At 39.8% G+C, this 26,151-nt stretch overlaps 3 protein-coding genes across 11 annotated transcripts in view; 1 reads left to right on the plus strand and 2 right to left on the minus strand.

The window, feature by feature from the left end:
* LOC109856113 (DNA primase large subunit-like) lies at positions 1-3,184 on the minus strand. Of its 3 annotated transcripts, none has more exons than XM_020431047.1 (7): positions 3,059-3,184; positions 2,791-2,947; positions 2,347-2,684; positions 1,867-2,244; positions 1,391-1,769; positions 1,162-1,317; positions 1-1,080 (listed from the first exon to the last, which is right to left on the minus strand). In XM_020431047.1, the coding sequence occupies exons 2-7, from the start codon at positions 2,939-2,941 to the stop codon at positions 1,049-1,051; spliced, it is 1,434 nt and encodes a 477-aa protein (XP_020286636.1). In that variant the 5' UTR covers positions 2,942-2,947; positions 3,059-3,184; the 3' UTR covers positions 1-1,048. The 3 variants fall into 3 exon arrangements, with proteins under 3 accessions (XP_020286636.1, XP_020286635.1, XP_020286637.1); XM_020431046.1 differs by having other exon boundaries at positions 2,791-2,979; XM_020431048.1 differs by lacking the exon at positions 3,059-3,184 and having other exon boundaries at positions 2,347-2,706; positions 2,791-2,879.
* Positions 3,185-3,926: 742 nt separating this feature from the next.
* On the plus strand, positions 3,927-7,482 carry LOC109856116 (RNA-binding protein with serine-rich domain 1-B-like). Of its 2 annotated transcripts, none has more exons than XM_020431050.1 (6): positions 3,927-4,005; positions 4,197-4,366; positions 4,448-4,576; positions 4,664-4,963; positions 5,063-5,310; positions 5,399-7,482. In XM_020431050.1, coding segments are annotated over exons 2-6 (969 nt in total). In that variant the 5' UTR covers positions 3,927-4,005; positions 4,197-4,364; the 3' UTR covers positions 5,689-7,482. The 2 variants fall into 2 exon arrangements, with proteins under 2 accessions (XP_020286639.1, XP_020286640.1); XM_020431051.1 differs by having other exon boundaries at positions 3,953-4,005; positions 4,200-4,366.
* Positions 7,483-7,734: 252 nt separating this feature from the next.
* LOC109856111 (autism susceptibility gene 2 protein-like) overlaps positions 7,735-26,151 on the minus strand; it is a 36,612-nt gene continuing 18,195 nt past the window's right edge. Inside the window, exons 1-16 of one of the 6 annotated variants that reach the window (XM_020431041.1) lie at positions 13,361-13,628; positions 12,987-13,172; positions 12,748-12,861; positions 12,521-12,556; positions 12,408-12,434; positions 12,257-12,317; positions 11,979-12,181; positions 11,516-11,890; positions 11,174-11,412; positions 10,937-11,047; positions 10,621-10,841; positions 10,307-10,536; positions 10,015-10,176; positions 9,655-9,943; positions 9,378-9,516; positions 7,735-9,310 (exon numbers count right to left, since the gene is read on the minus strand). In XM_020431041.1, the coding sequence (XP_020286630.1) occupies positions 8,278-9,310; positions 9,378-9,516; positions 9,655-9,943; positions 10,015-10,176; positions 10,307-10,536; positions 10,621-10,841; positions 10,937-11,047; positions 11,174-11,412; positions 11,516-11,890; positions 11,979-12,181; positions 12,257-12,317; positions 12,408-12,434; positions 12,521-12,556; positions 12,748-12,861; positions 12,987-13,172; positions 13,361-13,372 (3,438 nt within the window). In that variant the 5' untranslated portion in view covers positions 13,373-13,628 and the 3' untranslated portion in view covers positions 7,735-8,277. Of the gene's footprint in view, positions 9,311-9,377; positions 9,517-9,654; positions 9,944-10,014; positions 10,177-10,306; positions 10,537-10,620; positions 10,842-10,936; positions 11,051-11,173; positions 11,413-11,515; positions 11,891-11,978; positions 12,182-12,256; positions 12,318-12,407; positions 12,435-12,520; positions 12,557-12,747; positions 12,862-12,986; positions 13,173-13,360; positions 13,629-26,151 lie in introns of those variants that run through there. The other 5 variants (XM_020431044.1, XM_020431042.1, XM_020431043.1 and 2 more) reach the window with 5 other exon arrangements.

Here is a 26,151-nt window from a genome sequence, read left to right on the forward strand (position 1 = left end):
TTTTTTTTTGTTTTTTTTTTTTTTTTGTTCTTATTAAGGACAAATTGTGCCAAAAAATTTCCGTGCTCCTCGATTGTGTAGTTTTTTGCTTGAAATAGCATTTAAACAAGACAACGGTACAACGTTACGAATTGACTAAATAATGTATAAGGTATGACGAGTGTTAAGTGTTTATAATTCGGTGTACTTGTACATAAATATCGCTCGTTACTTTTATCACTTGTGAATGTACATAACATATATATTATTCGGTACTTACGTATCGCCGCAGTAATCTACAGAATAAACATCATGAAACATAGTGAAGTGTATTGTGTTGTGTCGTGGCAATATTTTTGGATGTGATATTTTCTATTTTTGTGTTAAGCCGTTATTTTGTTACAAAAAAAAAAAAAAAAAAAGGGATAAAAACAGAAACTTATCGAATTAATTGCGTCTTTAAATTAAATCATTTTTAATTATAAAACAACAAATATGTGTGTATATTTAACTCGGAGAGTATTTTTACTAAACAAAAAAAAAAAATATATTGCATAAACTTGTATTTTTCATATGCACTGTTTGTTATGCTCTAAGTTTTTTTCGTAAGTTTCGAAAGGCACTTGAGTGTATTGCTCTATTAAAAACAAAAAACAAAAAAAAAACAAAAAATGTACAGATACTAAAAATTAACTTTACCGCAAAATATCGGTCAAATCTTTTTACCATCGTTTTTCATTACAAACGTGCTTATGTGATTATTCATTCATTCACGATAATAAAGACAATCTGATTTGAAGCAAAAAGAATTAATAAAAAAAACTCGCAATATATAATAAGTTAGTAACAAAGGATAATATCAATCGAGTAACGACTTGTGATTATCTCGAGAAACAGTTTCGTTGAACAAACAAAAAACAATATTATATATTATAATTTAACTTAAACTATGTATACTTACAAGAGAGAGAGAGAGAGAGGATTTATACAAAACTTACAGTAACAAATATATCTTGCAACGGTCCTAACAGTGTGTTCCAATTTCTCCAGATGTTTCTTGTACAATAAATTAACGTATATCTTCTACTTCCGGATTTACATCTTTAATTTTAATGTGACATGAAGTTTAGTTAAAACAGTAAAAATTGACACACAAAAACAACAAAATAAAATACACCTCACCGTGACACAAATGATGATGTTTTACACTCTCGTTAAAATATATATTCGGGTGTTCAATTAAAGTATCCTGGATACAATCATGTTTGATGTTGTAATATTTGGTACAGGCTGCGGAATACAAGCCGTCCTTCGTTAAATCCATTATTGTTGATCTTTCTGGTTTGTCGTGAATCAAGTTAGCACAGAAACGTGTATAAATTATGCATTAAGATTAATAATTCTAAATTACCTGGTGCGTTGAAACCGCAATCAGCAAGTTCATTTTCAAGTGTGTTACTCGGCATGTGTTTAAAAGGGCATCCGTGACAGTCTCTGGGTCCGACAACCGATTCCATGATTTTTCGACACTTGTAAGGCTGATAATCTCGTCTACCACCTTCCGTTCCGTAAAGGAATTTTATTTGATAGATATGCTCTCTTTTGAACGCGGCTTCGTCCATTATTTTTGTAAACTCGTTTTTCCAAAATTTCAACGCATCTGACAACGAAATTCCTATACCTTTCAGAAACAAACCGTACTGCACTCTGCCGCCATGAGTGAGATGATGATTCTTTCTCAGCGCTTTGTGAAGCACTCTCATGCAGAGAGGATAAGAGATTTCTGAAAGCTAGGACAAAGCAAACACCGACGTAAAGAAATTCAATATTTAACATGTTAAACTTACACAATGTTATTACTTTTAAACTTATTACAGCAATATTTACCTCATCTAATTGATCAAGCGAAACATATTCTTTCACAATTGCGTCTTGTACTAGCAGAGCATTTTCAATATGAATAATTTTTTCTAACTTAGCAAAAATATTGGTAAATCTTTCATCATTGTACAAATTAGCTCTAGCTTCTCTCGCAGCCTCGAAACGTGATATTAGAATCGCTTTGAAGTACGGAACAAACGCAAACATCATTTCTTGTTGAGGCACAAAAGCTTCGCCGTTTATAACGAGAACTTTACGCTTTTTAATTAAACTAGGTACACAGCAGAAAGATATTTTGTAAAATTGTGCGCTATTAACGTCATTAATGAATGCGGACGACATTTCAAGATATTCCTTAATATCTTTTTTTTCGCTTTGGCTGATCTACAGAAAAGAATTAAATTTTTTTTTTTTTTTTGTTTAACATGTGTACAAGTTTGGATATTATTAAATTTAGATGATAAAAAGCACAAACAAAATACCAACAGGTGTAAAATCAAAATTGTTAATATACATGAACTGTCTCAATCCTTCATTATCCAATGAAGAAAATCTCCACTTAAACAGCCTTGCTTCTTGCTTAAAAAACCAACGCTTCTTACATTTATCAAAGGCAACTGCACATCTCAATATGTAATGAGATATATGATCTCTTCTTCTGACACATAAATCCATATCTGTATGCGATTTACATCCCGAGCTACTGATCAATCTTGCAAATTCGTCCAGTCCTTTTTGGCGGAGCATTTCCACCAAGACAGATTTGCGTTGTGATACAGATACATTTTGTTTTTGTAAATGTATACGTTCCACCAAAGTGAGAACTGTGTAACATGCAAAACGCATCTTATATAAATCACATAATAATATGCTTTTGAATCAGATAACATAAATATGTCATAAATATATCATGATATAACAAAAGTCAACCTATGAGCCGGGTCTTGCACAGTTCTTGCAATTCGTTCAGCATTAATTCCCCGAACGGAACGTTCTTGTACAATTGCAGATCGTGAGAATACACATCGCGAAGACAACGTGCGGACGGTAGTTTATTGGAATCTTGAAGTCTTGTTGTCATGTCTCTCTTGTATAACAGAAATTCAGTGGAATCAAAAACTTAAACGACAAAACAATATATATATAAGTTAAATAAGATGGTAATTTTGTAGATAGAGTATATATATAACAAATTTACTCTGATCTCATCTGATCTTTCCTTCTCATCTGGTCGGACGTTTTGTATACACTATTTAAATTTCGGTAAAAGTGCATGCGCAACAAAAGCGAATGGCTGCGTTCAGCAGAACAAGCCGCTTTGTAGCGATCGAACATGATTGGTTTTTACATTTAGAACCAACTAATCAACATCGAATGTTGACAAGACGACAACTCAGCAATCGTTCTGCTAAGGCCCGTTCTACAATACAGTCGTAAGCTGTAAGTCGTAAAGAGCCGTCTACAATGGAGAGTTGTAGGCCGTAACAGTAAGAAATTGACAAATCACAATCGATTATTCTTCTGTACTTTGTCTGTGATTGGTCAATTTCTTACTATTACAGCCTACAACTCTCCATTGTAGACGGCTCTTAAGAAATCGACCAATTACAGACAAATTACAGAAGAATAATTGATTGTGATTGGTCAATTTCTTACGACTTACGGCTTACGACTGTATTGTAGAACAGGCCTAAGGCCTTACAAAATTGCCGGATGCGTATAAACAGAAGCATTGAAATCCTATAGTTAAACTCTATCAGTTCCGGCATAAGTTAACAGTTATTGCCCGCATAAACTAGGCCTAAAAGTCAAGTCACGTAATTTCAATCACGTGACTGAAGTCAAGTCACGTGACTTCAGTCACATGTTGGCTTTCTCCTCTCCCTATCACGTAATATCTTACTTTAGTCACAATTTTAAAGTTACGTGATTGGTTGGTGCAGTTGTGGCTTGCGGGCTATAAAAGGCAGTCCATACGCCGACATTTACGTGTCAATCGATCAACGTGATTTGTTAATTCTGCGAGAGATGTGCGATCCGCGACTCACGTCCGTGTCTTATGTACGGGCCTTAAGAGTTTCACTTTCATCACCAGCAACACTAGCTCCGCCGGCTGGTGGCACCGGCGCGGAACGTTTATCAACAGTAATTGCGTTTATATCAGATTTTTTTTTTTTTGTATTGTGCTAACATATCGTGCAAAACGATATTATTTGTTTTTATTCACCATTAGATAACGTCAATCATTTTGACCGATTAAAATTAGTTTGCGCGCAGCTGGCGCGGTAATTGGAACGAAACATCGCCTACAAGTGATACCATTTTGTGTATTCCAGTAGTAGCCGCCATTAGCCGCCGTTTCGCAGCGTCCGCGGTATATTTTACACACGACGTCGAGCGAGTCCCGTCATTTCGGGCGTATCTTGAACGAAGTCTTCTTCCATGTGTCGAATGAAGAATTGTTGCTGAGACTTTCTTTTTTTTTTTATCATCACATATAAATTATGTGAGTGAATTTAACCGATATCATGTGTTAAAACAAATTTATTTTGATTTTTAAGTTTTCTCTCGTCTCTCTTGTGTTTAGGGCTCGAAGTAGGAAAGACAGTACGGGCAAGAGCGACTCCGAAGCCACAGATAAGGAGAACAAAAAAGATAGAGGTAGGGATAGAGAACGCAAAAAGCGAGCTGCTTCTTCTTCGAGCAGTGGTAGCAGGTTAGTGGGCAAATATTTTAATACGCCAGTGAGCCTACATTTGTATACAAGTTTGTTAACGAAACATTGGGAATTATGGTTTTATAGCTCATCAGATAGCAGTTCTGGATCTTCATCTTCTAGCAGCAATAGCAGTTCAAGATCGAGCTCTTCTTCCACTAGTTCAAGTAGTAGCTCGCCAAGCTCCTCGGGTAGTTCACGAGATCGTAGAAAACGAAGTCGCAGCAAGAGCGTTGATGCCTCACGAAGACACGATAACAAAGAGAAGGAAAGGGACAAAGAAAGAGAGAGAGAAAGAGATAGAGACAGAGACAGGGAGCGCGATCGTGAAAAAGAAAAGAAAAAGAGTAATTCTATTGTTGAAAAACCCAAAGCTAAACGTTCAAGGTATTGGGTTTGCGTATCTTTTACGCACAATGTTTGCGTGTGTTTCAATTAACAAATTTATCATAGCAAAACTTGCTGATTGATTTCTAATCTTTACAGATCTCCTTCTCCACGTAGAAAGCGCAGAGAACGCTCTCCAATTCCTAGACCAACAAAAATACATATTGGACACTTAACAAGAAATGTGACGAAGGAGCACATTATGGAGATATTTTCAGCATATGGCAATATAAAAATGGTTGATTTTGCGATGGACAAACTTCATCCCAATCAAGGACGGGGATTCGCATACGTTGAATTTGAAACTGCGGACGAAGCAGAAAATGCTATGAAGCACATGGACGGGGGTAAGTTTGACTTCTGTGTTTTAATCAGTCGCTCTTTTTTTTTTATCGAGTTGACAGAAATTTTGCACTGGATTGTTTTGATTTGCAGGTCAGATCGACGGACAAGAAATTACAGCTGCTCCGGTATTATTGCCGAAACCCCGCCCGTTGCCCATGCGTCGCATGTCTCCTGGAATGGGAAGACGGGCACCTCCACGGTGGGGAGGCGGTGGTAGAAACACGCCGCCGCGTTATCGCAGACGTTCGCCACCCGTGAATCGCCGCAGAAGTCCACGACCGCCGCGACGTAGAATAAGAACACGATCGCGAAGCCCACCCGGGAATCAACGACACAGACATCGTCGTTATACTCGGTCGAGCTCGAGTAGCTCCCGATAAACAGTTTCTCTTGTACATAATAAAAAACTATTAATATCGACATGATGATGAAAATTACGATATAAATCGCGTCATTGGTAAACAATAAAATACAAAAAAATACAAAGTACTATAGGATAAGTTTATGCAAAATTCGCTCTATCACGAAAACTTGGTTATAAATATTACTATTCAGTGTCCAACGGTATATCTTATAACCATATTGTGTAAGAAAAATACATTAATTTCGCAGTATGTGCAGTAGTGTGTGACATTTTTACAGTTAATTGTTTCCTTAAATTTTTACGAAAACATATTGTAACGTTTTTTTATATATATAAATTACACGAGATACGCTGTCAAAAAGGACACACGGAGACCCACTTTTTATACATGTAGAAAAAAATTAGTATATCTGTTTTTAAAAACGTGTACGTTATATACAGATTTTTTCTAGTCACCTACATCCATTTATTCGCGCGTACTTGACGTTTAAAAAAAATGAGTAATCGTGATTGTGCACATTGCGACAGGTAAGGTATGCACATTTTTCACTTCGCGTCTACACAATTACGCAATCAACTCGCTAGTGTACGTTCAAATTAATAAATCTTATACATATGCGCGTGGATCAAGTAACAAAACACAAACACGTAAACTTGAAAAATTATTACATAGTTTTCCGAATAACGATAATATACGACGAGCGCGAAAAAGATAACAAAAATCTGAGAACAATTTAAAAGAAATGGATGTGGTACACGTACACGTACTGTGGGAGAGTATGCGTTTTTGTAAACGTCTTGCATACGTAAAAAGTGTGTGTTACAGGATATTGGTCAGAATACTGAAAACAACAAGATTGATAGAAACTATGATTATTAGATCCTTTTACAAAGAATCAATTTTAGAAAAAACCTATTCACACAAAATCTTCTTTTTATACTTTGAGATATCTACATCAACAAAATCATTGCATCACATTGTAACTTCGCATCGATGAAAAATATCTACAATTTTTTTTTTTTTTTTTTTTTTTTTTAAACTGCGTGTATAATTAGTAATTGTACAATATACAAGTTTTATGGTGATTTTTTTTACGGTAATATAAACGAAACGCGGAGAAAGACTGAGAAACTGATTATTTAAAAAGTACATTCTCTCTTCATTTGAGGCACCAGGGATATTTGAATGTAAACCTGGTCCATGGCACAGAACCTTTTTTTTTTTTAAAGAGATCTCTCTTATATATCGTATTGGCTCTCTGGTAACACAACAATGCATATATATATATATGGCTGATAATCGAGAAAAATAGTTTAAAAAAAAAGAGGGATAAAATCACTATAAAAATTTTTTTTTTTTATAAACATTTAAAAAAGAAAAACTGAATGCTGTGCACACATGCATGGTATTAAATATTCTTTGATTTAAGCACTTTGGCACGGATAAACTGCTGTTATATTAAGCATCATCCAGTGTTTTTTCTTTTATTTTTTTCCTCGAAAGATGTTTTTTTCAAAAGAAATCCAATTGTCATAAATTTTGTTTGAAGATAATTTGATTTCTTTTGCACTTCTGATATTATATTGTAACGATCCATGATAAGAAATTAAATCATTTGCTATAGTTGAACCGGCCTTTTTTTTTTTGTTTTTTTTTTTATATATCACAGGATAGCACCGAAGTGCCGCTGTATAATCCAGCATATAAATGAGAAAAAGAAAAGAAAAAAGCAACTTGTGCTGCCGAAAGCCAAAGAACACTTTTTTTTGTTTTTATATATGCCCTTACCTTCTTCCCCTTCTATCGTTTCTAATGTACAAATTAAAATCTAAGGAGTAAAATTTACACATTCGATCAGAGATTTTTATATTACAACGTTAAATTAAGGGCAAACTTCTTACGTCCGCATTCGTACACACTCCAGTAGGGTAGAGATTCAAGTTCGTTTATACGACGTAATAAATAAATAATTAAATAATTTTTGAATAATAATAATAATAATAATAGAGATCCGCTTAACTCTTTTTTTTCCTAACTCGGATTTGTTTTCTCTTCTTCCTCTTTTTTTTTTTTTTTTTTTTTTTACGTAGCCATCGCTTCATATTCTATAGTAACTAGTAATATTACACACGATACTTTTTTTTTTTTTTTTTTTGTTTTAAACTGTATGCATAGTTATCGTCGTAATAATTGGGGCTCGTTACTACTATAGACAGTCAGATCACCGAAACTGCAGAAATCACATATAAATGTCAACGTGATTATTTGTGTGACACATTAGCGATGCCTCCGTAGCCACAGTTATTGACCGAACACCTGTCATCATTCTTAGCAAGGCATCTTTGTTACGTTCTCTTGTAGAAGTTCTACGCGATTTCGTACTGTTTCTCGATAATTATAAATATTATATATATATGTATGTATATATATAATATGTATATATAATATATCTGTATATACACTTTGTTTTGTTTTTTGTTTTAAATAACGCTTCTCTCTGTTAGCAAAATATTGAGTTCTGAGCATTGCTGAGGAGTGGGGAGTGGCTCAGAATGTCGGTCCGTTGGTACGTTCGCTCGCGCAAACCGATGAAGACGGGATGTATCATCGAGACTGGGATCCGTCCTCCTTCTTGTGAATATCTGCGTGCATAAGGGCATTTTCAAGCGGACGCGTCGGCACTCCCGGACCGGGCCCCGCTCTATGATGCATATGTAAGTTGCTAAGCGGACCCGGACTAGGATCTTTACTTCTGAGAGCGTTCACCGGTGGAGGTGGATAGCCAGCGGCATACAGTTTCGCCCGTTCTTCTTCCTCCGCTCTGAACGCCGCGGCTGCCACTAACGGATTGTATCGTAATTGCTGCAACGGGTCGTACCGATAATCCCGGAAAGGATCGCCCGGCCATGGTGCTCCCGGTTGACCGGTAGGCGCGGATGGCGGTGGAAAATGTTGTATCGGGTGTGCGCTTAAACTGGGAAGCATGCTACGCGGCATGGAATGCGAACCCGGCATACCGTGTGGATGTCTAGTGAGATAGGCATGCGGATGCGGATGATGATATCTCGGATCGGGCAGTGGATTTGGTACGGGTCCTGGCGCGGATACTGCCGCTCCAGGACCGGGTACTGGCGGTCGTGGAAGCATTACAACCTCATCATCTTTGCTGCGCGGTTCTTCCTTCACACGCACTTCTCCGGTATCCAGAGGCGCTGAACCGTTTCTAAGCGGCGATCGGTCTCTGGACATTGTCGCGTGTTGCCGATTTTGATGCAGTAGTCTCTCGCGTTCCACCAATTCGCGTCTCTCTAATTCGCGGCGCTCCTTCTCCCGCCTTTCCCGTTCGACACGTTCCGCTTCTTGTTGTTTCCTCCTCTCCTCTTTCTCGCGTTCTCTTTCTCGCCTATCTCTTTCACGCTGTTCTTCTCTCTTTCTTTCCTCCTCACGTTTGATACGCTCGCGTTCACGTTCGCGTTCGCGTTCACGCTCCCGTTGTTGTTCACGTTCTCTTTCACGTTCTCTTTCGCGTTCCCGTTCCTCCAATTCAGCACGTCTGTCTATCGGTGACGGTTCCGGTTTCAATCCTGGTCCCCACGATACGGTAGTCGGTGGAAATCCAGTAGTAGCACGTTGCAATCTAAAATTATAAATATGTAGAAGATACAAAAATATAATAACCGATCAAAGTTTCAATAATAACCTACCCTCGCCATGGATCGTGCACTGAACCAAGTCCACCTAAAGATGGCATTTCTCTTGGCGGAAAAGTTGAAAGACTCGGAAAATTGGGATTCGGCGCGCCATATGTTGAAGGATACCTTCCAAAAGGAGACATTCCTGTTCCTGTAATATAATAAGATAGAATTACAAATTTATGTACATATATATATATATATAATATTTTTATTTTATAAATACAGCCGTTTAATCTAATATTGAACGAACATATAAGTAAAATTAGTACAGAACCTTTACCGTTACCTCTATTACCTAAATGTGAAGCTGGTGACGATAGAAAACCAACAGGATGAGGCGGAGGTGGCGCAGGATGAGTCGGTGGCATGTTAGTAGGAAATGGAGGTGCCATTGACGGCGCACCCATTCCAAGTCCACTGCCTGGTCCTCCTGGATAAAGATGCCCTGGTGGTCTCAACAAATCAGTTTTAGTACTAACAACACTTCCTGCCTTAGCGTCAGCAGCTTGCTTCTGCTGAATACGGAATATACCCCACGCAATGTGCGCATGCATTGCGTTCCATTTTCCAGTTTTCTGAAGGAAAAAGATTTCAAAAAAACATAGAATATATCATATTAATTTAATTTCTAATCGTGTAAACATACTCTTGTCGCAAATTGCGATATATGATTAGACGGCACAAAAGGTGTTGAAGGACCTATGCCGTGATGAAGAAGACCAGTGTTGAAACCAGAATAACCAGAAATATTTAAATTACCACGAAAAAATGGCGAATCGACTGATCCTAACTTTGGGATATCCTTAAACTGCGGAACAAAAATAAGTATTGAAATATCGCTTTACAAATGTATATAAATGTACGAGTGTATGTGTATAACACTCATATATCGACCACATAAGGTAGATAATGCTTTATCGTTAAGATATGCTTCTTACAAGTGGAGGTGGAAAAAGCGTTGTCGCTGCCGCTGGTGGCAACAATGGCGTTGTATGTTGATGAACATGCGTGTGTTGATGCTGATGATGATGCATTTCCGTTCGAAGATATGCCGTTGGACCTAGATTTCCCACGTCAACTCCAACATTTCTGTCCTGAGATGCCAAGAATCTGTTATCAAGTTCTCTTCTCAGAAGATCCGCCTGACCTGGAACATGTGTTACCCCTTCTTTTGGTTAGCGCGTTTATCATCTGCTCGTATTTACATGAATGGCAAATAACGTATTAAAAACATATCAGGTTATAAACTCACTTGTTTGGAATAGAGATTCCGCGGAGAATGGATTCGGATTGGTCGTCGGTGGAGGAAGTGAAGGCAGTGAAGTATGCGGGCTCGAGCTAGACACAGGCGGCGGCAAAGGCGCCGCAAACATCGGCGGAGGAAATGTGTGTATCCCAAGTGGTACCGGCGGTGGAGTCGGCCTCGGCACGGATGTAACTGTCGCCGGAGATAATTGGGAAGCTGTGTTGCTGCTATTTTATTAAAAACAAAAAAAGAAAAAGAAAAAAAACAGTTAATTTTTTTTAATGACACGATTCCCAAATAATTTAAGCCAATATCCACTCACCTGATCCAACCTTGTGGCTTGGTATATGCAGGTAGACTAGAATTGGCTGGAGAGGAGGTGTTTGGCACACTAACAGGCGTTATACTGCCTCGACTTAGACTACTCACGTTGCTGCTGTAGCGAACATTACGATTATCAGTACAATTTTCTGGTAATTATAAGAAATTACACAGTATTTCAACTTCGCAGTATGTTCGAGGAATTTATGAGCGTTACGCTCGAAATAAAATAGTTTACCTGTAACTATCTCTTTCTCGATTAGGGCTGTGTCCACGTGGAGAATTATTGTTTCGTCCAGACAGACTGCAGGCCACCATGTCTCTATGAGCGATGGAGTTCGCTGTGGTAACTGTATTAGTTATGGTGGATACGCATGTCGTGGTGGCAGCGCTCAACGGAGTATTGTTGTGATTTGCAAGATTATTCCCTACAGTCTGTTTACTTATATTGGTACAGGGAGAAGCTCTACTTCCTCTCTGAAAAAAAAAAAAAAAAACAAATTATTCATGTTTTTCCCACATTTGGACGTGCTTGACGACAAAATAATATTGAACATGTTATATATGTGTACAAACTCACCACATCTGCGCGCGACGAAGCAGAGTGTGAGGGAGACGGTACCGCAGGGGGTAGGTACGGACTGTGATTTAAAGCGGTGTACGGAGTGTAGAGCGGCGGATACGACGGTTGTGTTTGCGGGTACGCGGCTATGGGGATAGGCGGGGGATAACTTGTGGTAGCTGCTCCATTCGACGGTGCCGCCGGCGTGACACCTAAACTGGCTACCGCTGGACTAGTTGTATGACTCGACGAGACGAGGGGCACATTAGGTGGATGCAATGCAGGTATCGTAGTGTGCGGCTGCTGGGACAAGGAGGACGGTGGCAGGGCGGGGGAAGCTGGCCGCTGTTGCGGAGCTATTGCACGTGGATTCGCTGCCAAAGGACTAGTCATCTGAAACAACATATTATCAACAATCAATATTACATCTCATTCTTCTCCTCCAAGTTATAAAAGAGATTTTGTAACCTTAAATACTTACAGGAGGCTGGGATATGTGTGGGGGCAGTGTAGGGCTGGGAGGACTCGGCGCTGTTGGAACTGGTGCAGAGGCAGGCACAGAAGGCGGTATAGGTGCCGGAGCATCCGTTGCTGGATTAGAAATTTGTCCACCCGTGTCCGGTGGAGACCCGCCTGCGCCGTTTGCGGGTGGCAAAACGTGCGGCGAAGAAGACGGCAATTCGTCTAAAAAAGAAACATATTGTTTAGATTATTGTATTTATATTTTATATGCGACTGTTGTTTGAAAGAATGACTCACATTTACGTGCAAGAGGTGGTGGGGTAGAAGATTCAAAGAGTATCGATTCGGCATCCGAGCCCTGTAAAAACCAAACATAACAAAATTATTAAAGAAAAATCACTTATTTTCATAGACAATAAATTGTTTGAAAAATTCTCTGATAACGTACCTTATCGTCTTCTCCTTCACTATCACACTGAAACAAAATCAAATTTGTGTTAACACATATATTGTATGTAATGAGAGAACAAATAATAACATTTGTGACATTTTAACACTTACGATATAACCTTTACCCGAACTGCAATGACTGCTAGCCTGTATAACAGAAGTAGATTTTTAAGTAGCAGAACAAATTTAGAACGCAAACTTTATGTTACATACTTGTTCAGCAACAAAAAACTGTGTTACATGTACAGCAAAAGTTTTTGTGACCAAGAGAAATTGGTTTCAAAAATATGAATTTATGTGTAACTGTATATTATAATTAATATGTATATAAAATTTACATCGCTGAGATGGTCCCTGGAACTGTCTGCGTCCTGGCAATCCCTAGGTATACCAGGGCCGTGCAATTGTTCAGACGCTCTGCCACTATCGTCGCTTGTACCTGCATCTAGGCCCTGTAACAACAACATTTTTTGCATCATTGCTATGCGTTCTCTCTTTCATATATAATGTAACTATACTGTTGAGATCCTTTTTTTTTCTTTGCAATCCCAATCAAGTCTGTTAAATTTTCAATTACCTGGTTTAGCGTCGAAGGTGTCAGTATGGAATTATGTGTATAATGGTTGTGCTTGAAATTGTTTTTGATGTGATGCTCGTTGTGCCTGTTATTCTGCCCTGTATCCACTTTCGGCTTCTCCTCCACTACTGATAGCAATGAGTGCAGTTTCTTGACATTATTTTTACCAGCTAACTTTATTGCACTCTAAAAGCAGAAAACAAACATACACGTAAGCAATATTATTTTGTGACACTTTTGTACATGTAATATGTAATATACACGTGTGTGTGTGTGTGTGTGTGTGTGTGTGTGTAAATAAATATATTATATGTAGCAAAAGTAAAAATATTAAATATGTGTATTAAATATTCGGAACAAAATTGCACACATACGTTTTCAACCATAAAATTTTAACTTCAAAAGTTGATAAACAGAAGCTTTACTTTGGAATATATTTTCGATATATTGCTCGCATCGTACGAGCAAACCAGAACCATTGTGCAACGTTTTATCGTCATTTATATCACACCGAGATACCGCGCGGTCATAAACAAATTTTCGAGTGTGTTGAATTTTAAAAAAAGCGATGATCAAATTGACATCCCAGGGAATCGCACATTCAAAATGACGACGAACAAACAACACCAACCCACGACTAACAAAAACACGACGGTAAGTTCTCACCTGCGCTCACGAAAGCAAGTGCGAAGCGTCGCCGCAAATCGAATATACGCTCGAAAGTCGCTAGTATCTCGCTCGCAAATCCGCGGTGTCGAGTTTCATTCTTCGCGCCCGCGCGATACCACGCACTCTAATGCACGACGGCAACGACGACACCACGTACTGACGACATCTCGACAACGAGCGCCATGCTCCGCAATCTCGTGACTTCGCGCACTAAATCGCGCACGCACCAAAAGAGACACTTACGTGTAAACACACACTGGCGAAGGGAAGAGTGTGATCTCGTCGTGAAAAATACCTCCGACTGGATCAAACGCGGCGGCTGCGGCTGCGGCTGCGGCGACGTTTCCCGAACGTCGAGAAAATCGAGAAACACGTCGTCGTCGTCGTGGTCGTCGTGTCGACGACGCCTCGGATACGGAGAAAGAATCGAGAAGGGGAGAAAGATGATTGGAAAAAAAGACGACGAAGAGGCGCGAACGCGGCGACGAGAAACAATCGCACAAATTTCGCGACGCTGTTGCGCGCGGCCGTCGTCGTCGGCGGAAAAAGCTCCCGACGTGATCGAGCGAAAGAAGAACGCGCGCCTCCTTCCTTCCTTCCTTCTTCTCTCCCGTCGAAACGCGCCTTCAGACCGCGATACCGCGAGCGCACATTTCTGAACGCACCGCGTTCTTCTCTCCCTTTCTCCGCGTTCGCGATGTGAACGAGAGAAAACGAATATATATAAATATTACGATCCGCGGCGCGCGCGAGATTATATCGGGATCTCTCGGAACGTAGATGATGAGGATGAGAGAAAGACAGAGAGATAGAGAGAGGAGAGTGTGTGAGAACGTCTCGCGCGACGGACGGATTTTTCGCGATCGCGCACGGCGCGGGATAATCCTCGCCGCGGACGGGCGTTCGCAAGATGACAGAGGGATTTCGCAGGGCACCCGTGTCTCGTGTGCGCGATGCAGCACGGGAGTGCGGCTGGTGGGGGAGAAAGCGATGAAAGAGAGCGGGGAACGCGCGAGGGAGCGGATGGAAAGAGGGAGAAAGAGCGCGAGGAGATGATGGGAGGAAGGGGGGGAGGGGACGCGAGGCAACGAGCGAGAGAGAGAGAGAGAGAAAGATCGAGGGTAAAGGAGAGAGCGAGCGAGGAAGAAAGAGAAGACATTGACCGAACGAGCAGCCGCGCGACAAGGCCTCCTTCGTCGTCGCTCCGTGCCAGGCCAGCTGGAAGGAGCGAAGGACTGCTCTTCGGCTCTTTATCTCGCTCGCTCGCTCGCTCGCTCTCTTTTTTTCGCAACGACCGGCCCTCTTCTCTTCTTTTCACGCGGTTATAGGGTGTCGTGCGCGCTTCTCCTTTCGTTCCCTTTCCCCCAAGCATTTCTCCCCACCCTGTTTGCCTCAGTTTATCCCTCCTCCCGTGGTACCCACGGGTGGGTACTAAAAGAAAAGAAGGGAAAAAGCCACTAGAGACCTCGCGGTTTGCGCAAAAAACCACCACCGCCGCCGCTGCTGCTGCTGCCGTCGTCGCTACCACCTCTACCGCGTCATCGCCGCCGCCGCCGCCGCCACCAACAGCCTAGCAAAAACCACACTCCACCTGCGCACGTGTGCCAACTGAGAGTCGAAACCCCCTAGGACGTGTCTCGTCGGGATATCGCGTGCTCCGACGGTGACGAGAATCATAATTGAATAAAAATCTTCGTGTCCGATCGCCAGGCTGTTTCGGGAAAAAAAAAAAAAAAAAGAAGCGTATTTTCTGTGAAAAAGAGAATTACGCGGGTAATACTACGTCGGAAAGGAAGAAGAAACACGCGGATCCTTCTCTCTCGCGCGTGAGCGAAGAAGATTTTCACGGTAGAGCGATATCGATTTTCTTTTTTTGTTCGCGGAGCCAAGACGCCAAGATGTTATTGATGAGAGGCTATCACCGCAGTTGGCAAACTACTCGTTCATTCATACGTTCTGGAAACCGAATCAGCTGACGCGCATTATTCTCAGAGAGATAGTCTCGCGTACATTGTGTGCTGTCGCTGAGCGATGCGATGTTTTGGCAGATTGAGATTAAGTGGGGTGGTGGTACACGTACCGCCAAAAATGAGAGACGTCGTCGTCGTGTAAAAATAGCTTAAACAAGAGATTACGGATATATCGATTTTTTTTTTCTCTATTCCTCGCGCAAACGTACAGAATCCTCGAGTTGCTTTCAAAAAAAAAAAAAAACCAAGCGACGTGAGACGCGCGTATTTTTTTTCCCCCCCCTCAAAAAATGCGTATACAATTCTCAGACCTTTGCGTATATACGGAGAAGAATATAACAAGAAAAACACCTCACATTCTTTCCGTAAAATATAGAGAAAGATATGCAGATAGGATTATATACGGTGACACGCGATAAATGTAAACGCATTTTTTCTTTTTTCTTTTGAAAGATGGATGGACATTTCTTTTTTAACTTTAGTGACACACAAGTGTTCGACGTGGCGTGAGCCTTATCTTCGGAAACCGTGAAAAGAAATAGTTTCTGCCTCAATCACATCATCGTTCGACAGGTCGAATTTTCAAAATGTTCGTTACGATATTTTTTTACGTGATCAGAATTTCCACACGGAATAAACACCGAGCGATTAATCGCTTGTGTAAATATTGTTTAAGTTATTTCTTCACACAGTGTGTGCGAGCGTGTGTGTGTGTGTGGAGGCACACACAACAGAGGCGGATCGAGTTTTATATGTGACTCAACCCCTCTCTGTCAGTGTTAAAGCTGCGTGTGTCCCACACAAAAATTGAATAAGTGTACTTTGATTGACGTTAATATCGTGTTGCAAGAACACCACTATCACATTCCCGTGTGTGTACGTATACCCCCATGATGATTAAAATCCTTTCTCCCCGTGTTTACTTACGGGCCACGTTGCACGCAAGAATGTGTGTGTGTGTGTGTGTGTGAGTTTAATTCCGCAACCTCTGGCTTTTGCCCACAAGTATGTCACAATGTTTCTTTAGCGAGAAATATGCGCGAGGTAATTCATTACACACAGCCGCACAATCGAAGTGTATAAACCTACGTTAAAATATGGCACAACGTGTCTAGTGTAACGTAAAAAGCAAATTATCTGATTACGCATTCCCCCCCCCCCCGTTCCCTCTTTCTTTCTCTTTCTCTCGCATTTTCTTTTATTTTATCCCCTGTGTGACTTATTTGTTTTTCTCCGATATATTAACTCACGTATTGTTTGTATTATTTTCATTTTTTGTTTTTTATTATTATGTCGCATTCTTGGAAGAGACTTCTTCTCTCCAGAGCGCGTTTGATACATAAAACTCAATCAATCAATTTCTTTCTGCTCTCTAAGTTAGTCAAAAAAACAAAAAAAACAAAAAAAAAAAACAAAACACTTGTATTTCTTTATAATGCAGAAGTAACACACAATAAATCACAATTTTAATTGAAACATTGACTTATTGCATATTACAATAATCGATTTACTGTTTTGTCTTGTTGTTTGACTTGTCGAGTCATAAGAAAAACTGACACACAGACGCGATTTGTAATGCAATTAATCGCATAATGTTTGCGCAAATACAAAAGAAAAAAAAACACACATCAAGTGCTGCACAGTAATCGCAAGAGGTGCTCAGGTGGGTATGTAAATCAAAACTTTGTATCGAGTGGAGTTTTGTCGGCTGGAACTGGTACGTTCATTTGATTTTTTTTTTTTTCGCAAGTCACGGCTTATGTTACTCGCGGTAATGCGATGCGATAACGCGTTTTTATGCGTTACGCAGACTTCATCGTAACGAATAGTTTCTTCGTGCCGCGATGCGCAACGCCGCATTTTATTTATGCGTGTAATTCACGTCCGGGGGCGGGAAGGCGCTTTTTTCTCTCTCTCTCTCTCCTCTCGTCTTTATTCGGACGGCGCGATTTGCGTACAAATAGCGCAACAAGTCGAGATCTAGATACGGGAAAATAAAAAATGCACGCACTATTGTCTACATCCGCGTGACTGCGCGAAAAAAGCAAGGGTAGAGGTGAGACAAATTACCGATGAAAATTTATTCCTTTTATGCTTATTTCCGCGCAAAATTCGTTTGCAACAGCATGAGAAAGCTGGAACTTTTGCTATACAACGTACTCTTTAAAAAAAAAAAAAAAAAACTAAATTATGCATTGACATTCATGAGTCAAGAGAAAAAAAAATACTATTTGAGATACGCGTATTACAACAACGAGCGAGTCCGCTTTCTCCGACGGACAATTTCGTCTCGCCACTTCGGTCCCATTTTCTGGAATTTGACTCGTAATTTTTCTCGCACGCATCGAGAAACGCACCTAAACGGAGCATATTTTCCACATTTTTTCTATTTTTCTTCAATATATATTACGCGTATATATACATTTAAATCTCTCGTTGCGTTACTCGCGCAAATGAGATTCAAATCGTGCAAATGACATTCAAATTTATTCGCAATTAAATATTTTGCGTTACGCGTTTACAAGCAATAGCTATTTCGCGAGCAAAAGATACCAGTGGTAGAACATAAAAAGAAAAAACCATGTTTGCAAGTTTTTTATCTGAGTTAAAAAATTCAATAGTATTGATTCTTACGTACCTTTTTTTTAAAGTCATATAATTTTCAAATCATCACGCTTAACAGAAGAGAAAAAGACGATCGGTACGGGGTGTGCAAATAAAAAAAGTCTTCAAAAACTTCACTGTTTGTTCGCGAAAGAGAGAGTATTCTCGTCCGCGTGCCAAATCTTCAAGGAGAAGAAGATACGAGGTTTCGAGGGGGCGCGCGATAGAGAAACGTCGTTTCCAGCGAGCGTCGTTTCTCGGGCGTGCGACGCGCGAGAACCGAGCGCGGTGATGCGGTGGGAAGGTCGTTCTCGGACGCCGCCGCGGACGTTCCACCGTCGTCGTCGGGAGAGAAGAAAACCCGATACGTGTGTGTATTCGGGGCCGGCGGCCGGCTACTAAAGTCGTCCGTCCGCACGGCGCGGCGCGACGTTGCCACGTTTCCGCCCGTTTCGTGTGTTGACACGAACCGGGGGTCTCTAATCAACCGTCCCGCCACCCCTGCGCGCAGTCGTCATGTACTACTCGCCGCGGCATTAATACGCTCCCTGTTCTCCCCCCCTCCTTTCTGGCCGTGTATGTACACACAGGTATAACCAGACACGTCGACAGATCGTCGCGCGCCCGTTTTACTCGCGTAGCCGCCTGTAATGTGCTCGCACAGAAGAGGAGCCCCACACCACGGGTAGGAGAGGGTAGGGAGAGAAACACGATGATGCTGCGTGACGACGGTGGTAACGTCGCGCTCGGCGACGTCGCTGGGCAATCTCTTCGAACGACGCGGAGGATAAGGATCGATCGTATCGTTAATTCGCCGCCGCGAATTTGCCGAGTCCGATGGACGGAAATGACGCCCTTTTCTCTCGCGCGCGCGTCGTCGTCGAACACAAGCCTTGCTGTGTGTGTGTGTGTGTGTGTATTGCGCTTCCCCTCCGCTCCTCTTCTTCTCTCGTTTGCGCCTTCGCGCGAGAATGTTTATGCCCGCTCCGACGTTACGAAACAGGGGGGTAGTATAGTGCGAAATTGATGTTCGTATATTTAAATGTTGTTTAATGATAAAAAGGCAACTAACGACGGACGCGCGTGCTTTTACGGGCGCGTTGTTGAAGTTACGAGCGAGCGCGTGGATTATTGGCCCACTTTGCCGCTGTGTACAAGCAGAACGTTTATAATATCGCAAAGTTTCGCATTGCGGAAACTTCAACGCGGAATTATGATGTTTATATACGTATACGAGGCAATTACTCGCATAAATTATCACTTCGTAAAAAAAAAAAAACGTGCCGCGAGTTTATAAAAGAAATTTACGACATTTTGCGCTCGCGTGTAATTCGTTTTGTTTTTTTGCGTGCCCGCTTTTTTTTTTTTCGCAATCTCGAAAATTTTCGATCGCGATGCGACGAAGATACGCGAATTTCTTTTATAGATTTAAAATCCCTCGCTGCGGGACAAACAAGTGACAGATTTTTTTTTTCGGCAATCGAGTTTTTACGATGTCTTATGTCGCAACCAACCTATCTTTCTAATTAAGCGTTAATGGAATCGTTACCGTTAATAATCGTGTTGGAAAAACGACCGTAAATAGAATGTAAACTCCGAGCGCGCGCCTCTTTGATGAATTAAAAGCACACGTGAAAGAAGAGCTCCGCAGGAGTATAGATATGTGCCCCACGCAAAGAAAAAAAAAAAATTATATCCAAATTATATAACTTTAACTTTTATCCGTGCGATTGGTTTTTTTTCGTGTCTTTCTCTCTCGCACGGTGGAATTTTATGCAACGCGTATTTTGTATAAAAAAAAAAAAAAAAACCTATCGTATTTTTTTAGTTGATCAGAAAGAGATAAATCGTACGCTTATACATCGGGAGTGTTTTTTCTATATACGAGAATTACATGTATAAAATAAATAAACTACTGTAATTGCTCGTATACAAATTTACATTTGCTGCGCGCAATAAAACTGTTTTCCATTCGCAATATTTGCACAAGATGCGCGGCCGTGTTCAAGTAATTACCATTTTTCTCGCGTTTTTATCATATTTCCGATGTACGTACAAACACACAAACACACACATTTACGAAAGCTGTGTGAATGCTACCTGAATCGTTAACTCGTTAACTATACCATCGACAGAAACTAGACTGCACGCCTCGGTGAGAAAGATTTTCCGGAAGAGCGGCGAGAGCAAGATAAATCACTCGATAACGCGTAGCTCATAACGAGCGTTAAATTTGACAACACAACCTTTCTCCTTTCCGCGCTCGTGCCACACGCGTGTGTGTGTGTGTTCACCGTTGAAAATGTCGCGTTACACACAAAATGCAAAAGCTTACACACACGTTCATTTTTCCGACGAGTGCGTGTACAAAGCTTTTAATGTTTGTAACGGGAGCAACACGCGCGTGCGCACGCGCGTGTAACAGCGAGAGAGAGACATGGTTTGACGAACATTTCGGCGGCTTGCCAGTGGCGAATTGACGCGGTGAACGGCGCTTGGCGGTCGTCCAAAAATTATACGAAAGTAAACACATATCATCGCGAACATTTGTGTTTGCGCTCGCGGACGTTACGGTCGTCATGCCGTATTTTCGCGCGTTTATTCGCGGATACGCGCAAGCGCGCGTTTATTAGCCCGGCGACGCGCGTCATCGAATCGCGCCACGAAAAATCCGGTGATTACGTGACGACCGCGCGAGAAAACCGCGATTAAAAGAAAAAAAAAACTAATGAATGATTCATCTCTCGTCGCGTGAAAAAGCGTGAAACATACTATTGTTCATTGATTGAAATGTATTGCTTTTTTTAAAAAATTCAATGTTTTTGTAACAAAAAATATATTCTGAATGAATTCTTTATAAAATTAAAATACAAAACATAAATTTAAATATAAAACAAAAGTTAAAAATACTCTTAAGCATGTAATAAATATTTAAATTGAGAAAAAATTAACGTTTTGAAGTACACGGTAGCAAATAACGCGTTATTTGGTTAGCGCTAACCAAGTAAATAATTTTCTTGAATAAAATAAAAGTTGTTGTTCCAAGAGAGAGAAAGAGAGGTTTATTCTCTCAAAATATTTATCCGATAAAGTATATATATCGCGAGTTAAAAAAGATTTATTATTTCTTCTATTTTTGCCCATGTCTGTTAATGTAATTATATAATTACAAATTTGCGTCAAATTAACTTCTTCTAACAGAGAAACTCTCTTTCTTTCAACATTTAAAGTTAAATATTTTCGTGGTATAACAGAATCTCTAATTTGATATTTCGTGCTAAAGCGCGGTATTTCAATGAAATAAAAATGAGTTTCAGAGTACGAAACTGTTCGATCGCACCATTAATAGCTTCAAAATTTAATTCGTGAGAATTATACAGCGCGTATTTTTACTTCATTGTATTTTAGATCAAATAATAAATATTTTTAAGATTATCAATGTTCTCTCTCTCAAATGTAGCGGTTCTATCGATCACGAATTCGAATTTGTTGTGTTATTCCGCGCGAATTATCATCCACACAATCTTCTGCAAAATCGTTTGGCAGAGAAGGAACGATGCTGCTGCGCGAGACATTTTCTTCGAAGAACGCGCTCGCCTACGCGGGATAATAAACGAAAGACAACTTTAGGCGTGTGTATGTGCGTGTGTGTGTGTGTGTGCGCGCGTATGTTGTCTTCGGTTTAAGCGGCAAAACACGGCAGCGTGTGTTTAAAAATATTGTCAAGATACGCCTGAGGATACGTCGCGATGATACGACTCGCTCCGCCGCAGAAAAAAAAAATTCTTATCGCGCACCTTGATGCCTTTTCGCGCTTAAAACGATGTAAACACACGGGAGAAAGAGAAGTGCTATTACGAAGGGTGTAGAGAGAAACTTTGCGTCGCTTAGACTAAAAGAAAAAAAAAAAAAAAAACTTTGCAGCTGACAAATTTGTACTTCCCTTTATTAATTAGTTCGCCAACGTTCGAACTAAAAACTTCAATTAAAATTTCGACACGAGAGTGAAAGAACGAAGCGACGCGAACAGTTTTCAGATTTTTTCGTGTATCAATGCTCTTTGTGCGAATCGCGTTTTAATATATCTGTTACAATAATAAAATCACTAAGAGAAAATGACAAAGCGGAATATTGTCATCTTCTCTCGAACTAAAAAAAATCGAGCACCGTTCCAGGTACTGTGTTGTATTTCCAGTTTATACCATTGGTCTGGGCGAATTGGCGGGCAATAAAGCATTTATCACGACGCAGACGAAAAGAGAAAGAGAGAGAGAGAGAGAGAGAGAGACGAACAAAGAGAAAGAAGGGGAGGGAAAAGAAAAAAATAACGGGCCAACAAACCGGGGTGGCAGTAAAAAGATTTAGCGCGGTGTAAACGCGACGATGGTAATAAAGCCCCGGACGTTATTTCGCGCGGCGCGCGAAAATCTTTCGCCGATTTACATAGTTGGTAATTTGACCGACCAGATATTGCCGCGCTTTTACGTGTACCTGCATTCTCTATTCTCTCTCTCTCTCTCTCTTTCTCTCTCTCTCTCTTTCTCTCTCTTTCATCGCGCCGTCGCGTTGTACATATAATCGCGCGACGACGATTTGAAAATAAGTATCCGGACCCGTAATCTACGCTACACTCGCGCGACGTGCTCCTAATGTTTACCACGGATAATGTTGCGGCAACTGTCGATCGCTTCCGCGTGCGAATAATCGCGCCTCTACGATTTTTTTTTTTTTTTTTTTATTATTTTCTCTTTTCGTTTCAAAGGAAAAACACGTTGTCGATTGGATCTCTTCTTATTACGGGCGCAAAAACTTTGGATCGGAGTTGATCACTCCGGGAGTGAAATGTTGGCTATTAGCTGTGTATGATGCATAATAATAAAGCTGCATTAGTCTTCGTGTATAGAATATATTTAAAAATCTCTGTTAAAATACCAAAAAAAAAAAAGGAAAAAAAAAATAGAAAACCACCTCTCGCTTGTGTAAGTCACGAACCGCAGCGAATGAAAGGGAACACTTTTGAATAGAATCTTTAATGAGTACACGTGAGAGAAAGAGAGAGAGAGAGAGAGAGAGAGAGAGAGAGAGAGAGAGAGAGAGAGAGAGAGAGAACGTAATGAAACCACTTCGATTATTGTAACATCCTTCTAGTAAAGTAACGCGGGTATAAAAGAGGGAGGAAGCGCGATGTGAGAATGTCTTTTGAAATCCTTCGATGTATGTTGTGAAATAGATTTGTGCGTTCGAAGGATTCTCTTGTATATTTTATTATGGCTTTGGTGATATTCTGACAGAACGAATGATATCGATTCAAAGAATCTGTTTCAATTTCTATAAACAGACATGTATATATATATATTTATATATATATATATACACATGCATATATTATGTATATGTACGAAAGAACGTATCTCTTGAACTATCACACGTATCCGTCGGATCGTCAAAATCGGGAAGAAACGCACTTGCCGTGGGTTTCTTGTTAGATGAGCTTTTTTTTTTTTTTTTTTTTTTGCAAAAGCGAACACGATTCAAAGAAAAAGAAATACACACAAAAGTAAAAAGACGCGGGACTTTCTTCCGTATCTCTGGGGAATCGCGAGAGAGAAGTAGGTCATTTTTCATGCAGGTGCAAAGGCGACTTCTTTGTCGCCGTCGGACACACCGATGCACAGAGGTTCCCTCTTCCTTACATATCGATCTTTACCCGCGCGTGCGATTAAAATTACTTTCCGTCGCCTTGCTCGAAAATCGTATGCGCGAAAAAGCGCGTCGTAGGATCGTATTGTTTTTTTTTTTTTTTTTTTTCACGCTCCTGAATAAAATATGCAGCGTTGTAACATACTCGGTTGTCTGCGTTCGCAAAATGAAAATAGAAATGTTTATTCGCAAAACGCGCGGTTTATTCTCGGTGCACGGTGTGTATATGTGTACATATATGTATATACATATATATATATCTCTCTCTCTCGATATCATTTCATTGATAATTAATTGTCGACAATTATCAACGCGAATCTCGTGTAGTTGCCGTTAGGTACCGGTTGAATCTCATTTATTTACCAATATTAGTAAGAGCTTTTGTATAATTAATTAAAAGCGCGGCACATGTAATGTAGTTTTTATTAATACCCCGGGGATTTAAAGGATAATGATATAGAAGCGTAGCGAGACCCCCCCGATCGAGTACATTTTGATTAATTATTAAAATATGCTACCTCGTTACGCATTCATCGTTATATCGCGTAATTCGCGTGGTAATAAAATTATCCGCCGATGATAGTCTATTACAATGTTGCCTTTGAGTACCTCGTTGATTTTTATAAATTACTCCGCCGTAAAATAATTTTCAAAGCGCATGCTTAATTATGCAATAATTGAATCGCAACGCGTACATCCAATTGTTACGTCGTAACAACGGTAGAACAACAAGTGGACTGCTGATTGGTTGAGTTTATTATTTTTTTAACGAACGACGCGAATATAGTGATGCAGTCAAATTATTTGATCACCGGAACGGACGAACAAAGGAAAAAAAAATAGAGAGCTGAAAACGTAAAAACAAGTACGGCGAATTCCACTGCTCGGCATATCGCGCGAAAAATAAAATTCTGCGCAATAACTTCAATATTGTCCCAGCAGATGAATCTATTTCGAATTATTGCGAATTCCCGGTAGTCATTTGACGAATCAAGCTCAAAAATTGATCGAGAAATTGCGACGGAAAATCTATCGCGTTATAATATAAAATCCACGAAAAATCACTAACACAATAAAGCATATTATTATCCTCGACCCCTCGCTGCCAACTTTCGATTGCTCGATCACGTGCATTTTGCTTCAAACAAGCCAAAGAAAAAAAAGAAAAAAAATCGATAGGAAGTGAAAAACGGCAGGTTTTACGCCTTAATTTTATGGCGACACAAAAGGAATGTTTGGATCTCTTCGAGAACGTTTTTGTCCTTTAAAAAGCTTTTTCGTTCGAAACGATCTTGTCAAGTGGGTATTGTAACCGCTTAAGTTATAGCCATACCCTAGTTTTCCCGTATTTGCTACAAACGCTGAAAAAGCTATACATGCTTTTTATTTACGATTATATGTTACATCGCGCTACTTTTTCCGACCACGAATAATCTCAGAACATTAATTTAATTGGACTCAATTATTGTTCCCCAAGTATAGTATCGACAAAATAGTTTAATAACTTGATTTGCCATTTGAAAGAAGCGTTCGTTCTATTTTTTATCTCTCTTTTGACTTTAATTTTTTTATTTCATAATAGTTTTGTTATAAACGTTTTATAAACGTTCATTTATTTATCTTAATGTCTTCATTTGTAATCTTTGCTGAAGAACACTTATATACGAGTCTGTTGATACTTGATATTGATATTTACCGAAGATTATTGATTACTTTGAACAAACAAGATTGTCATTATACATATATGTATACACAATATACACACAATGAGAAAAAAATACTATTAACTCAACTAAATGCGTTTAGTTTGAATTTCAGTTTGTTATCTGAAATATCTTGTTTTTTTAATTCAAGCATGTGGTGATAAAGATAACAAACTCGTATAAGTTGAATTAACAATAGTGGTAATGAACATATTTAACTCACTAAACCATGAATTGTTTTGTCGAACATAAGTTGTGATAATTTCAAATAAAAGATATTGTTAAAAAAGATGAAATAAGCAATTCTCATTTACTTTAATTGAATATAATCAGAATTTCTTTGTACTAAGTATTTTATCTAATCAAACTGCTTATTTTTACACAGTAAAAAATCGTGCGTCAAAATGTAGAACTTTTCTTGTGTTACGACGTTTTGATTATTACTTCAATGTAAAATTAACATAATACTGATATGTTATTATTTTTTTAATCTTTTCACGTGTTAAATTTATGTTAACT

This window comes from Pseudomyrmex gracilis, unplaced genomic scaffold (genome assembly GCF_002006095.1).
Source record: "Pseudomyrmex gracilis isolate BER0280 unplaced genomic scaffold, ASM200609v1 scaffold_107, whole genome shotgun sequence".
Taxonomy (NCBI): Eukaryota; Metazoa; Arthropoda; class Insecta; order Hymenoptera; family Formicidae; genus Pseudomyrmex; species Pseudomyrmex gracilis.